The sequence below is a fragment of the Neodiprion virginianus genome, chromosome 2, assembly GCF_021901495.1.
Source record: "Neodiprion virginianus isolate iyNeoVirg1 chromosome 2, iyNeoVirg1.1, whole genome shotgun sequence".
NCBI lineage: Eukaryota > Metazoa > Arthropoda > Insecta > Hymenoptera > Diprionidae > Neodiprion > Neodiprion virginianus.
In genome coordinates, this window is record NC_060878.1 from 13,897,347 (window position 1) to 13,911,086 (window position 13,740).

General features: G+C 38.9%; 2 protein-coding genes across 3 annotated transcripts; one reads left to right on the forward strand and one right to left on the reverse strand.

Moving 5' to 3' along the window:
• Positions 1–950: 950 nt before the first annotated feature.
• On the forward strand, positions 951–3,229 carry LOC124298975 (chitin-binding domain protein cbd-1-like). Its single transcript, XM_046751730.1, has 2 exons — positions 951–1,076; positions 1,336–3,229. The coding sequence occupies exons 1-2, from the start codon at positions 1,070–1,072 to the stop codon at positions 3,030–3,032; spliced, it is 1,704 nt and encodes a 567-aa protein (XP_046607686.1). The 5' UTR covers positions 951–1,069; the 3' UTR covers positions 3,033–3,229.
• Positions 3,230–3,442: 213 nt separating this feature from the next.
• LOC124298978 (uncharacterized) lies at positions 3,443–12,681 on the reverse strand. 2 transcript variants are annotated; one of them, XM_046751734.1, is made up of 4 exons: positions 12,577–12,681; positions 11,641–12,102; positions 4,106–4,317; positions 3,443–3,998 (listed from the first exon to the last, which is right to left on the reverse strand). In XM_046751734.1, exons 3-4 carry the CDS (start codon positions 4,303–4,305, stop codon positions 3,719–3,721), a joined length of 480 nt encoding a protein of 159 aa, XP_046607690.1. In that variant the 5' UTR covers positions 4,306–4,317; positions 11,641–12,102; positions 12,577–12,681; the 3' UTR covers positions 3,443–3,718. The 2 variants fall into 2 exon arrangements, with proteins under 2 accessions (XP_046607690.1, XP_046607692.1); XM_046751736.1 differs by lacking the exons at positions 11,641–12,102; positions 12,577–12,681 and adding an exon at positions 5,986–6,096.
• Between the last annotated feature and the right edge of the window lie 1,059 nt (positions 12,682–13,740).

Consider the following 13,740-nt stretch of genomic DNA (forward strand, 5'->3'; position numbering starts at 1 on the left):
TACTAGGTGATAAATCAGTCCTAAATATTTATCGATAAGGTATAGTTAACGATCGCAGTCAGATTGTAGGGTGACGACAGTCGATTTCGATATGATAAGATACAGACACGATTTGTTATTCTTTTCGCATGAACCTCAGCTCTTGAAATTTTAACGAAGCAATGATAAACGGTACCGCCAGTTAACGTTAGAGAGAATTTCATGAAATCAGATAAAATGACATTGTCATTCTGAACTCATTATTTACACTTAGTTATCCTATCGTTTGATGAGCTATGTGATTTTGTAATCATACGTACGAATTTAACTTGTTCGCTAAACGGAAGATGCAAGATAGTAAGAAAATGAAAATTTACTTGTTGATACGGAAGCTAGAACACTATCACTTCTGTAAAAGTTATCAGAATTTCACCTATAAGAGCCCTTGATAGGACGGAAAATGAATTGAAATTCCACTACTGTACAAGATTCAATTGAGATTCAACTGTTTAACCAGCATCAGATTATTTTATAATGTTTGAAGATGTGATTTATAAAAATATGCACATTTACGGTATTCGAAAACTTTTTTCCTGTAAAATTGGAAAAGAGTGGATTTTGTTTTCATAAAGAAACCAACCTTGCGTCATCGCCAGTTAGAATCTCCTTGACTGCGAAAGCAATGAAAAAGGCCTGGCGATTTACCACGCAAACTACTTGTAAAAATTCAATAGTAATTTATGTTAAAATTGGAACGCCGAGACGAAGAGTTCGCTGGCAATAAGTGGAGTGACTGCATCGTGAGGTGTAGCTGTATATTGAAGTCCGACTAAACCAACTGAATTTATTGCCAATTGAAGTTGTCACAAAGCACTTGGGTTTTCCGCGAAATCCGCTAGATTAGGAGTTCTCCTTCCCTCATTTTCTTACAAAGGCCATCGATTCCGGAGATATGATAATCGCTCATTACGTAGTGATAAGGTGTCTTCCGTTATTATAAAAGAGACCGTGCCTGTATCTCGACCATCATTTCCCGAGTTGAAGAGTGAAAATTGATTCGAGTATCAGTGCATAGTTCAGGATACTTACAATGAGAGGTAGGTGCTTCGACAACGATATCTTAGTTACAGTACTTATGTATAAAAGACACCAATTTCACATGCAGTGTAGTGATTCGTCGAAATTCTAGTTTTTAAAAAAATCAGAAGAATCGGAGGATTTCAAATCATATTAACCCATCTAGTATTTTTCAAACTTCACAACTTCATCATTATTCCATTATTGAAAATTTTTTAACATTTATTTTCCTCCATGAATTCAAGTGGTTTTTAATTAGTGATAATTTAATTTTTGCAGCAACAAGCCTTTTGGCCGCAGTACTGTTGGCCGCAGTAGCTGTCACTTCAGCCAACGCAGAAGACGAGTCAACAATTTGGACAGAATGTCCGGATACTGATCCGGTTAATGCCACAATTCACGTGCCCCACGAATCTGATTGTTCGCTGTTTTACTCCTGTAGAAATGGAGAGCGAACGTTAATGCAATGCCCTGTAAGCAATGAAGTCGGAGGCAAGCTTCACTTTGATGCGGTTAGACAAACTTGCGTATGGCCAGAAGAGTCTAATTGTCGAATTTCTGAGGACGTCAATATTGTAACAACCGAAGCTGCTACAGAGATCCCTGAAGTGACAACACTAGCTCCGGAAGAACCTATAATTACTACAGAAGCTCCTGAAGATGACGAAGTTTCAGAAAGCGAAGAAAGTGAATCGTCACCACCAACGGAATGTCCTGAGGATAACGAAGGTGAAGCGGTTCATATTGCCCATGAATCCGACTGTGGTCTATTCTACAAGTGTAACTTTGGAGAGAAGGTGTTACAACAGTGTCCAACTGGTCTAGCATTCAATGCCGCTGAACAAGTATGCGATTGGCCCTGGTCAGCTGGATGCGAAGTACAGAGCGAGGCAGATTCTGAAAGTTCTGGTACAACCGCAAGCAATGAAGACAGCAACGAGGATGACGAAAGTGAGGAAATCGATGAGGATACAAGTTCTGAGGATTCAAGTGCACCTCCGACAGAAAGCGAGTCCGACGAGACGGACGGTTCCGATTCCACCACTACAGAGGCAGAGGTGATAATACCAACAGAATGTCCGGAGAATAACGAAGGAGACGCAGTACACATCGCCCATCCCTCAAATTGCAGCCTATTCTACAAGTGTAACCATGGGGAGAAGGTGACACATGCGTGCCCGAGTGGTCTTGCATTTAATCCCGTTTTACAAGTTTGCGACTGGCCCTGGTCAGCTGGATGCGTAGCACAAAGCGAGGAAGATTCTGAAAGTTCCGGTACAACTGAAAGCCATGAAGACAGTGACGAGGATGACGAAGGTGACGAAACCGATGAGGAGGAATCGACCGATTCTAGTTCTGAGGATTCAAGTGCAGTTTCGACGGAAAGCGACTCTGACGAGACCGACGGTTCCGGTTCCGCCACTACAGAAGCAGAGGTGATAATACCAACGGAATGCCCCGAAAATAACGAAGGTGATGCAGTTCACATCGCTCACGAATCTAACTGCGGTGTATTCTACAAATGCAACCATGGGGAGAAAGTGCTGTGGAGCTGCCCGAGTGGTCTTGCATTCAATCCCATTTTACAAGTTTGCGATTGGCCCGAAGCCGTTGGATGTACATTGGAAGAATCAGAAGAAGTTGAGAGCTCTACCAGCTCTTCTACCGAAGATGAGAACGACGACTCTGACGAATCTAGCATAACTGAAGTTCCTAGCATCACAGAAGAAGCTGCTACCACAGAAGAAGTGATTATACCAACGGAATGCCCCGAGAGTAATGGAAGCGATGCGGTTCACATTGCGCACCCATCTGACTGTAACCGTTTCTATCTATGTAATCACGGAAGTAAAGTTGAAATGACGTGTGCACCTGGACTGGAATTCAATCCAGTGGAACAAGTTTGCGATTGGCCTGCAAATGCAGGCTGTGTTGCCACTGAAGATACCACATTAGATGAGTCCGTTAGTCGTTAACTCTATCGAAACTGACCCAGCATCTACAAGTTTCCCGATGTAAATAAGTACTGTCGTCAGAATGTTAGTACCACTACCTGGGAAGATGGAAACAACAAAAATGCACGACTCATATCGCTCTGTACTATTCATACAATTTGTGAGCAATGTGTATGACATGCTAATAACTAAATTCAATAAATTAACCCTATCATGAATGATGAATGACTTCAACTTAGTATTTATTTGTACTTCAACAGAAATGAATAGTTAATATTTTCTAATGTATGACTGTATTTGACAAAAAAATAAAAATAAACTTTTATAATTGAGGTAAAATTATGTTACTGGCTGGCGTCGTTGTTAAAACTTGTTACAAAAATGGAAGATGAGTTAGTCCTAACTGATTTTGGTGAATAAACCATGAAACGGATGCTCATCTTGTTTATTTTACATCTTATTTAGTAAGTATATATTATAATACGTATATTATTTCAATACAGATTTCAGCGAGACAGCTCTTTCATAAAAGCAGGAAAGTAAGATTGATTTTTCTTCTGTTCTAAAAGAGTCAAGACTAGATTAGTAGAAATGGAAGTGACTTCAAGACGGACGTAAAATTTACAGAATTTATGACCAGCCTCGATAATTCAACTATGTCAACAGTTTGCTTAAATTGAACAACAGATTTTGTCCTTATAAGGTCACTACTGTAATTCATCGTAGTATTTGGCCATTGCGTCGTATAAATAGGATAGTTGTGATCCGCCATGTTGAAATTGTCTGGGCTCAAGCTGCTGTGGTTCTTGCAGTTCGGTCTGAATTCCTTTTTGCGATCCATGCTTAGAAAGATTTTCCATCTCATGTTGCAGTTTTTGCTCTAATTTTTGTTGCCGGAGAGCAATACCTCCGGCCGATGACGGAGGTACTCGCATGATGTCCCATGGATTTTCGGTGGCTGGAAAAATTTGCGCCCGCTTCCCGTATCTGGGAACATGCGATAAAAATACATTTTTAATCATAACGGGTCCTGGAAATTCGTTGAGTACGATTTAATTAACTTCTATTAGTGATAATCCGAAGTTGATACAAACCTGGCCTTTCCATTCAGAGAATAATAGTCCTTCACCAGGTCAAGATATCTTCGTAGTTCGTCGGCACTCGTAAATACTTTGGGCCTGGTTGGTCGTGCCATTGGGTCAGGCTCACCGTGGACAGAGAGTGGGTACAAGGCGACCAGTATTAGCAGGCCCGAAAGTAAGCTCAATGTAACTGGCATTTTCTGTTCAACCATGTTGATCCGAATCTAGAAACATAAAATGAGATTGAATTCGGTTATTGTCAGTCATACAGACAATAAGTGATTGTATTTCAATAATTTCAAATTTCGATAGGGTCCCAGCTTGTTAACTCGCCTAGCGAACCCTATTACGTGCTCGTAATCTAACACACCTTTGAACGCCAGAGGGAGAATTATTAGTCAGAGGCTATTGACCAGCAAAGCCGGCGTTATAGAAATTAATCCAAGCTCCATTAGTCTTTGTGAAATATGTTCGGGGTGCAGAGGCTAAAATTGGTATTTGCCGACAGACGAACAGAAAAATGGTTAAATTCGTCAAACTATAATGCTTTTACTGATTGAGCCGCTGGTTATCATTTTTGTAACATTTGAAATCAAATATTTGAATTTGAATTTGAATTTGAATTTGGTGCACAAATTAAAATAGCTGGTTATCAGAATTAGAAAAAAAAAATCTTCTCAATTTTTAAACCTCAGGAAATACTATTGCATGAAAATCAAAACCCAGAACTTTGGTTTTAGCCCGCGTTCAAACGACCCGTGATGAAGGTATTGAAATTTTATGGATTCTGTAGAATCAAACATTTAACCACACCAAAAAACTGTTATTCTCATTCCCAGTACTGTCGTATAATATTGCCTACTAATTACGGCCCCGAAATGTTTAGTAAATATTTAACCACAGTGCGATTATAAGTGGTAAATCTTCTGAGAGTAATAAAACCATAGACTAAGTTTTAGTGTAACATGTTAACGATAAGTTTAAAAATCATATTTTTGCGGTAGGGGACGAGAAATATTTTTGTAACCGCTTTTGTCGAATCTGACTTCCACATTGTCTCACCATTCAACTACCTGGGCTCGATCAAAACCTCAACATTGACCCTTAGACATCCACTGACGGAAGTTCCGGACGAATGGTCCGCCGCCAGAGAAAGTCTGGCAGTACAGTCTGTGATGGATTGGTTCTTTTGTGTGTACCAAGGTGCAGAGTGACGATATTGCGAATTTAAACTACGAGTCACTGCCCCTGCTCCTGAGGTTGTGTAGTTCAGTGCTAGGCTGAATGGTCCGTTTTCGAAGCAATGTCGATAGGTTATTGAGGTCTTTGTCAGAAGGGTTTTAAAGTGTGTATACAGATTTCACACAGTGTCCTATGTACTTGAGAACCATAGTTGATGGAGGAAGTTTCTCAAAACTGGTCAGCTTGCTAACAGATCGATCGGTTTTGGCATGTCATTATGGTCCCTTTTTCTTGTTTCTTTCACTACCTCTTTCTCACGCCCCGAAAATACGGTATTAAATGATATTATCAATTCGAGTACACGGTCAATATCTTAATCTATCCACTTTCGTTAACTAACAATAAGATAACAATTAAAAACCACACGCTTTCCGGATGAGCGGCCATCGATAACACGGTGCGATAAAATTTTAATAACTTTCTTCAAGGCTAAAACTAACGATTATTTACCCTCAAATAACTATATCATTTGATGAAAATATTGAAATAAGCCCGGTGGAGATATTAATACAGATGTTTGTCACCCGCAGCCAAGTATACAGTTAGATTTACGATTTCGATCGCTTGATTCCAATTTCAAGTTTATGAATAGCAGAATTGTAGGTAACGCTGGGGGTGTTTAATCCATTTAAACACCCCGATGGGCTTACCAGTATAATAGGAAACTGTGAATTATTTGGTATTTCAGATCCCCAGAGTACGTTCTACCTTCCAGTTGGAATACGTGTCTTCGGTAAGACTAGCACCCGCCCCAGAGCGACTCACCTACCAAATGAACTCACGTGATACGACCTTCGCGGTGTAAGTAAGCATTAAATGAAAATCTCGCTCATTGTCTGGCAACATTGTCTATTCCAAGTAAACGCCTCCGAGGTAAGACGCTATCATTTATTAGTCGATTCATTTCACCAAAGTTCATTTCAGTCTCGATGCAAGCTCAACGTTTGATTCTTATACCACGAAAGGTCTGTCATATGTTAGAATTAAATGTGTCAATACGGTCATATTGACCGTAGTTAATGGTCAATGAAAAGTACCTAGTTACGCGTTTCAAGTTTTGTTAGTATAATATATGAATCAAGCGTGTATAAGAATATGCTATTTCGTTTAACTCTTTCAATCATAGTGGGATGCTCAGCGTTCTAGCCTCGCCACAGTTTACAACTTCAAATGATCTTTGATACTTCTTATAATCCCAAAAACCCTCGAATAACAAATTTCGACCATAATCATCGAATTTTGATAGGTTTTTCGATTTTACATTCGCCATATTGGATCCGCCGTCTTGGATTTATAAATTATTAAATTCTGAGTTTAGATTCGTGATGAGCGAAAAAACCTGCGAGTAACAAAATTCCGGCCAAAACATTGAGTTGAAAAATGTGTGACTGACCGAGTTAAATAGCATGATTTCCTCAAGACTGTTTATTCATTTTACTGGTGGGCGTGGTGTAAATTGTTTTCGAGAAAGTTCTAGCATCTTTTGTGTATTAACGACGGAATTGTCACTGAATTTTAATATCAATGATCTCATATTGCGACGAAACGATAAGCTTTTGACTGTCTCCTTATCCCCCAAAAAGATACTATCTTGAAGGTTAAGATTATCATTTGACGTATTTTTCCGCAAGTGTACAGGTTTACTAGCGAATTACTCATCACATATTCGCACGTTCCGTCTTCCGCGCTCTATCAATCTTCGGCCTAATGATCGCTTAAGATAAAACGGTACACCTTTGATGTATTGTTCCAGGTTTAATCAATCCCAAGTCACACTCTGATCAGCATCAGAGCAAATTCAAATAAATACAAGAAATACAGTTAAACACTATAATTAAACTCTGGAAATTATCTCGCTCTGTACATTTTATGTAGACTGGAAAAAAATGTGTCACCGTGAGTTACCATTTAAACTTTACATATCGATATAACGCAGTTAACTTGCCACAATTCAGCTCGTTTTCAGTTTGAATTTAACATTAAATTAAGTTAGGTTCAATTTGATAGAACAAGTGGATCGTTTGTAACATATTTTTTTGCAATAGGTATGTCTTTCTATTCGTAGCAAGAACCCTTTTCATACGTGACTAAACAAACATCGCTTGCGTCTGTTGGGCTCGTAACGCTGCCGATTAAATCAAATGTATCGGATGCACATCGATCATTTTTTTTTTAATCAGCATCTGACACAGCTTAATTCGCAATTCGAGGTCAAATTCCATTAAATTTAATTACTGTGGTTTCGAATTATGCGCAGTTGAAGTTACATTATTAATTTTTAACGGCCTATTCAGACTGTAATAAATAGAATCAATCACCAGTTACAAGTAAGTCTTTTTTTTATATATGGAGTGTTCTAATTCTGTTTTTGTGAGTGAATATAAGAGGATATTATGTGTTGTGAGTGGAAAAAAAATACACGCATCTTATAGTTTATTGACTAATTTACTTGGCTAATATGATTTAATTTAAGACGAAGAAAGTAGTTTCAGGAGACGCAATTACAATCAAATCCGGCGTTAAAATCATACGCTTGTCCGAATATCTATACATATGTGTAATATGAACGACGTTCGTCGAACTTTTCGTCGGAAGCACTGGTGACTAACTTTCGATACCGCAGAGATTTCGTACTTCTGATATATTGGCCTCACAGGAACGTTTATCTTACGAGACTAGATCTAAATCCGAGAAAACTATGCGGAAAGTTACAGCCGCCGCCGAACTGCACGAGCGGACAATATATCATTATCGTTCCGATTTAGATTGCGGATTTTACTCCGTTATTATCGTTTACACATATCGCCTGTTGGGCTTACATCAGATTATTCTCTCAAACTAACGCCAAGTCTTAAGGAGAACTTTCTCTATGGCCCTAGAGCTGATCAACATCGCTGATAGGGAATTTCGAGTACGCCGATAACGTGGCATAGAGAGTTGCTGAATTTATTCTTCGGAATCCTTTATAAATAAACGTTGCGGTTTATTGAAGCCAATAAAACGTCGTAGCATTGATAATACAACAATGAACGATTCAATCATTATCTGAACATTCAAATTCCGTGAACGCATTTGTTATTTTGCGTTTTTCAACTTTCCTACTGCAGGGTTGTCATGGCGTGGGTGCCTATACTTATGCGAAATTGAGATAACGTCAATTTGTCTTCTATCATTCATTTCTGTACCTGCATGCGACAAGTGGAATGAGGGACTTCACCAGTTAACATCAAAACCGATAAATTTGCTGCCTCAGAGTTTATTCGGCTCAAAATTGTCATGACTCATTAGACTGCAGTGTAACGTGATATGGATAATCGTAAATACGTAGAGAGAATAATTAAAAGCTAAAAAAAAACCTGTGCAACAAGCTATGGCGATCGCGCAGGTTAAGTAGACTCGAGCAAAAACTGAGTTAATAAATATTTTGTAAGCAACATTTGTTGAATCTGGTCCCAGAATACGAAATTTTCAAACCATACGATAGATTTTGTGACTGTACAGTTTCGCATCGCCGTCACTTTTGTACGTTAGTCGTAACTTTGCGTACAGAATAAGTAATTAATTAATTTTCATGAGTTGCTGATACTTGACCAAATCTCTTTAATAACCCCTGTATGACTACACGGATATGACATAAAATAGAGTGAAATTGCAGACGACCTAGTTAAGTGGAGAACCAAACGAGAAGAAAATGGGGAAAAATCGTGTCGAATCGACCATCGCAGAGTTTTAGTGGCAGTTACAGCTGAACTTTGTTTGGAGGTAACAACTTTTTTGCAGAGATACTAGGTTAACCGAAATGAGGCATTATTTTGTAACTGAAGCAAAGACTGCCGGTTGTAACTCTGTTAGGTAAGTTGCAGAAGCGGGTTTAGGTACCAAAATTAGTTCGGAGAAAAATTTCAGAGGGCAAGAAATATCGCATCAAACAAAGTAACTATGCAGCGTTAATTGTCACCCACACTAAGAAATATTTCATTTGGTGTAATTACTAGAAAATTATAGCAAACTTGGTAAATTGTTACAATAGCCGGTTCAATATTGTTGGAAGGCTAATAAAAATGTGGTACAAGTTATTTAGTGTGATTATAATTATCAATACAACATTTTCCGGTTAATGCAACATCAAATATAATACATATCTCCAGTTCACTACATTTTTTCAGGTAAACAAGGCCTAGAAATCAATCTATTATTGTGCAAGTATCAAAATCATCGCAACAGTTACAAGAAAGTATATTACGAATGATCATAAAAGAAAAGAATGGTAACACATACTAGATTTTCTGATTACAGTAACAAATATCTAATTTCCATTTTGTAACTAGTTTCTCTTCGGGAATTGCAGGCATGCAAGTAAATCGACGTTATTGACTGAAGCGGTTTACCGACTTTCGCGCTGCATTGCTATATTGCAAAAGCGCACGGTGCAGCTTCTGTGTTTCTTACGATCACCGTGAGATTGCGCCCTTCTCGCAACGAAAGTACACCCTAAATTATTGAGAACTGACCTCATTTTTTTGTGAACAGATCATCGTTCCAGATTCCACACAAATTGCAATGACTAACGTTTCCGGATTATGTGCGATTGCTATTTAGCAAACGTCTTGTCAAATTCCCACTCGACTCGAAATATGTTGTCGTCTGTCGTACGATGCAGATAAGATGAACTATAATTAAAATGTGCCCCTTCGCGTTGCTTCACGGTTGTGCAGACTCTATTGTGTTAATGTTCCAATTGTTCTAATGCAGACGAATTAGGCTGCCAAAACTGCCACCTTAATAAAAGTTCATCTAAATAACATTCCCGTAGCCGTGGTATAGGGTGGTGAACCAACCGACTGAATTATCGCTTGTGTAGAACGATATAATCAAAGTTTGTATTGGAATGTATCTGACAAGCAGGTATAGAATTCTACCGTGGCCGTCAATATCATCGATATTTGTAAAGCGGGGTCAATGTCTTACTTGAAAGTAGTATTGAGCTTGACGATTGTAACAATACCATTGAAAAATATACATTTCACGTAGATTCCACGTAATCACTTTGTATCATACAATTCCATTCGCACTCTTGTCTTCAAGTGTAATTGGTTCTTCGAGATGAATTGATCAGGTAATACAGTAATTTGAAGATGAATTTCACCTAGTAATCTAGTTATTATACTGTCATTACATTATCAGACACACCATTCGATTTAACTACGCGTTTAAACCGGGTACGTTAATTGGCGCTAGCAGTGACCGTGTGGCTCGGAGTCATCACTTTCACCAGAGACTCCCGATATATAGGTATTAGTGTAGTTATGCGTTCAAAAATTGAAACACTGCGAGAATATAGTCCGAGAGCTGGTAACATTTTCCAGGGATTATTACTTTTTCAAGGCTTATTTTTTCTGAGAATGTTGAGGGATTCGCAAAAAAATAGTGAACACAATTATAATTTTTTCAAGGCTGCAATTTTTTGTATTATTTTCCGCTGGTCGAAACGATCAATTGAAATTGTTGCCATAATAACACATTAAAAATTGAAGCTTGAAAAAATAATAAAAATTCGACCATTCACACGACACGGTTGGGTCAATTTATAACCGACCAATCAATCTGCAAATGTTATTTAATACCGGACAAACAATAAACAAAAGTTACAGACTTGAACAAATAATAATTGCGTTTACGATTTTTAATTTTTTTTTATTATAAATTTGGGGGCCTCCCTTTCATACCACTATCAGGGATAATCGTTAGTGATGACACTTACAAGTGCGTCCCACAACATTCTCGCAAAAAATGGTCCTTGAAAAAATAATCGCTGAAAAATGTCACCAGCTTTCCTACTGATTACAATGAGCTGTGGACGTGAGGACGTAAATGAGCAACACGTTACAAAATAAGAGATAGAGTGGAAACGATTATGTCACAACAGAATCGTCATTATTTTCTTTGCCTGCAGCCCCAATAAAAGATACATTATAGTGTGAAATTTGTGATGCTTTCACATTCCAGTTAGTAACGTGATCGTAACTAAATGTTAAAACGAAAATCACTATTTTGTCATTGTATTATGAGTTCGAAGGACTTGCGTTTGCCTAATTACGGTTTACTGAATTTCGGTCAACCCTACGGTCGCAAAATGACGATTGCTTCTGAAAACGCATCGTTAGATTCAGGCCACAAACTTCAACCTCATGTTAATATTGGATTCCGAAAGTTGTTAGGGATGATGGCAATTGCTGTGTGCAAAGCTTTCGCTCTGTGGGATGAATGATCCAGTGGAAAGGAGTATTGTTTCACCGGCTACTCACCAAGACAGCTTTTTCAGGTTCACTGGTTCACAGGTTCACAAGAAGTTTTCAGTTAGCCGGAATGCGATGCACGAGTTTGATCAACGGTGATACCTGGTCCGGTCGATCAGCGTCTAGTCAAAGTTTCGCAGTCGAATAGTTGATCGGTGTGCCTGCAAGCTCCCCTGTTCCTGATGTCACCGTTGTAGATGAGCTTAAGGCAGATTCTGGCGGGATCCCTCCATATATACGCGGGCTCGTTTACGCAACCCCTTTCTGCGCAGGCCAATCACAACGAGTCCATCCCCTGGAGCCAGCGAATAAACTATCGCCTATAAACGGGCGTACGACCAGACCGGGGGGCTTTTTCTCTACGACGATCCGCGTTTGTTTCCTCACTGTTATTTCGCTTAATTGTCAGGTTAATGATCAGCGTCATATGGATTGTGCATGTATCTGCCTTTAAAGTCCTGATTGGGTATCCTGGTTTACAAATATTTCATGATGTCAAACTATACACGAGAATCGATTTGTATATCCGGTGTTTAAGGATTTCGGATTTGATCTCAGGATGATCTGAGCTTAAATGGATACGCCAATAAAAGTATCGCAATAAATATACAGGTATAAAAAATATATCGACGTGAATTGACACTGTCAAAATCATATCTATATACTCTCAGGTCGTATTAACTTTTCCGTCCTCAAATAACAACCGTATCGTTCGTGAACTCAACCTCAGTGATGCACTAGTTACGTAACACCTTGGTGTATGTCATAAAGGTAAGTGAGAAACTAGTCGCAGCTGCTCGATGGTCATTGCCAGTGAAGAATGACAAGAGTCGATATTTTATTCTTCAAAATCGCATCAAGATTAAAATTTTTCGAAGCACTCTAATGTCCATCTCAAACCATACCATCTACTACAGTGGATCGGATACTTGTATAGCAACTTACAAAAAATTGCTACGTCACCAGAAGTTGGCATCGACTTGAAGGTTTCGCAAATCCGCCGATTGGCTCTTGCCATGATCCTTTGAGCTGCAGAAATGGCTTCCAATTCCAGTCTTTCCAATATTTGAAATTGAGATGGGGATAATTAGTATCTAGATATGTAAGCACCATCAATATTTGTGAGCTACTTCGCACTGAAACCATACGCTATGTAACGTAGTTTTTTCGTACGATTGCTTGTAACTATCATCGAAGTAATCCCTTGCACGTAGGCGAATTAAGATAAGGACGGTTAATTTTACTTTATTTTATTTTACGACATTATTGCACGTTGTTATCGCCGCGTCATTTCAGCACCCACTGGCAATATCGTATACGGCATACATACGTGACATTTTTACCTGGCTTCCGATTCGTTGCAGCTAAGTTCAAGGCCAACTTACCTATTTCTGCTCTCGGTTGATTTCCAGTTTCTAATTGCAAGCATACAATTCCTCGTTTTGTCGCATTGTCGAATTCAGGCGAGCATTGTGCAAACGAATGGTTCCCTCGATGATCAAGCAATAGAATTTATGGCTTCACCGACGAGCTTAGTACCTGAATCCGTTGATTGGTTGACCATCTCGCTTCTGTATCAAGCGGGTGGTTAAAAGGGTGACCTGCAGACTAGAGCATATGTCGGACGGCATTATCTGTGTTGTCTGTCGTGTAGGCAGGCAGGTTCACTTCGTTTGCGTAGCACTCGAGGATCAGGAGGTCGCCGGGGTGCGAGGGTGGACATTTTAATTGAGAACTAATCGGTCGTCAAACACGAGCAAACGGTTAACCCGCGATTAATTTATTATTATATTTTTTATCGATCATACAGTGTTTGATGTTCGTTGTTAAGGCTGACTGGATACACTCGACATGCGTATAGCCAGCGTATACAAATATCCATAATTCCCATAGGAAATTCAATGATGCGTGAAGAGATTTCTTTCATCACATCTGATTTTTTCTTCCATCACTCGTTCGTACTTACCTACACGTTAAATTTGATGGATACTGTCGTTTGATAAAAGGCTTGCTAATCTTTGAACCAAAAATAGCGATCTAATTTTAAAGTTCAATTTTTTTTATTACAACTTCTCTGATATTCTACGTGTCGACTAATCGAGTAATGCG

What these genes read in the sequence shown, in the direction of transcription:
- LOC124298978 (XM_046751734.1), bottom strand. Translation starts at nt 4,305, where the DNA reads ATGGTTGAACAGAAAATGCCAGTTACATTGAGCTTACTTTCGGGCCTG. An exon ending in TCTCTGAATGGAAAGGCCAG is followed by an intron (nt 3,999 to 4,105) that starts GTTTGTATCAAC and finishes GCATGTTCCCAG; the next exon opens with ATACGGGAAGCGGGCGCAAA.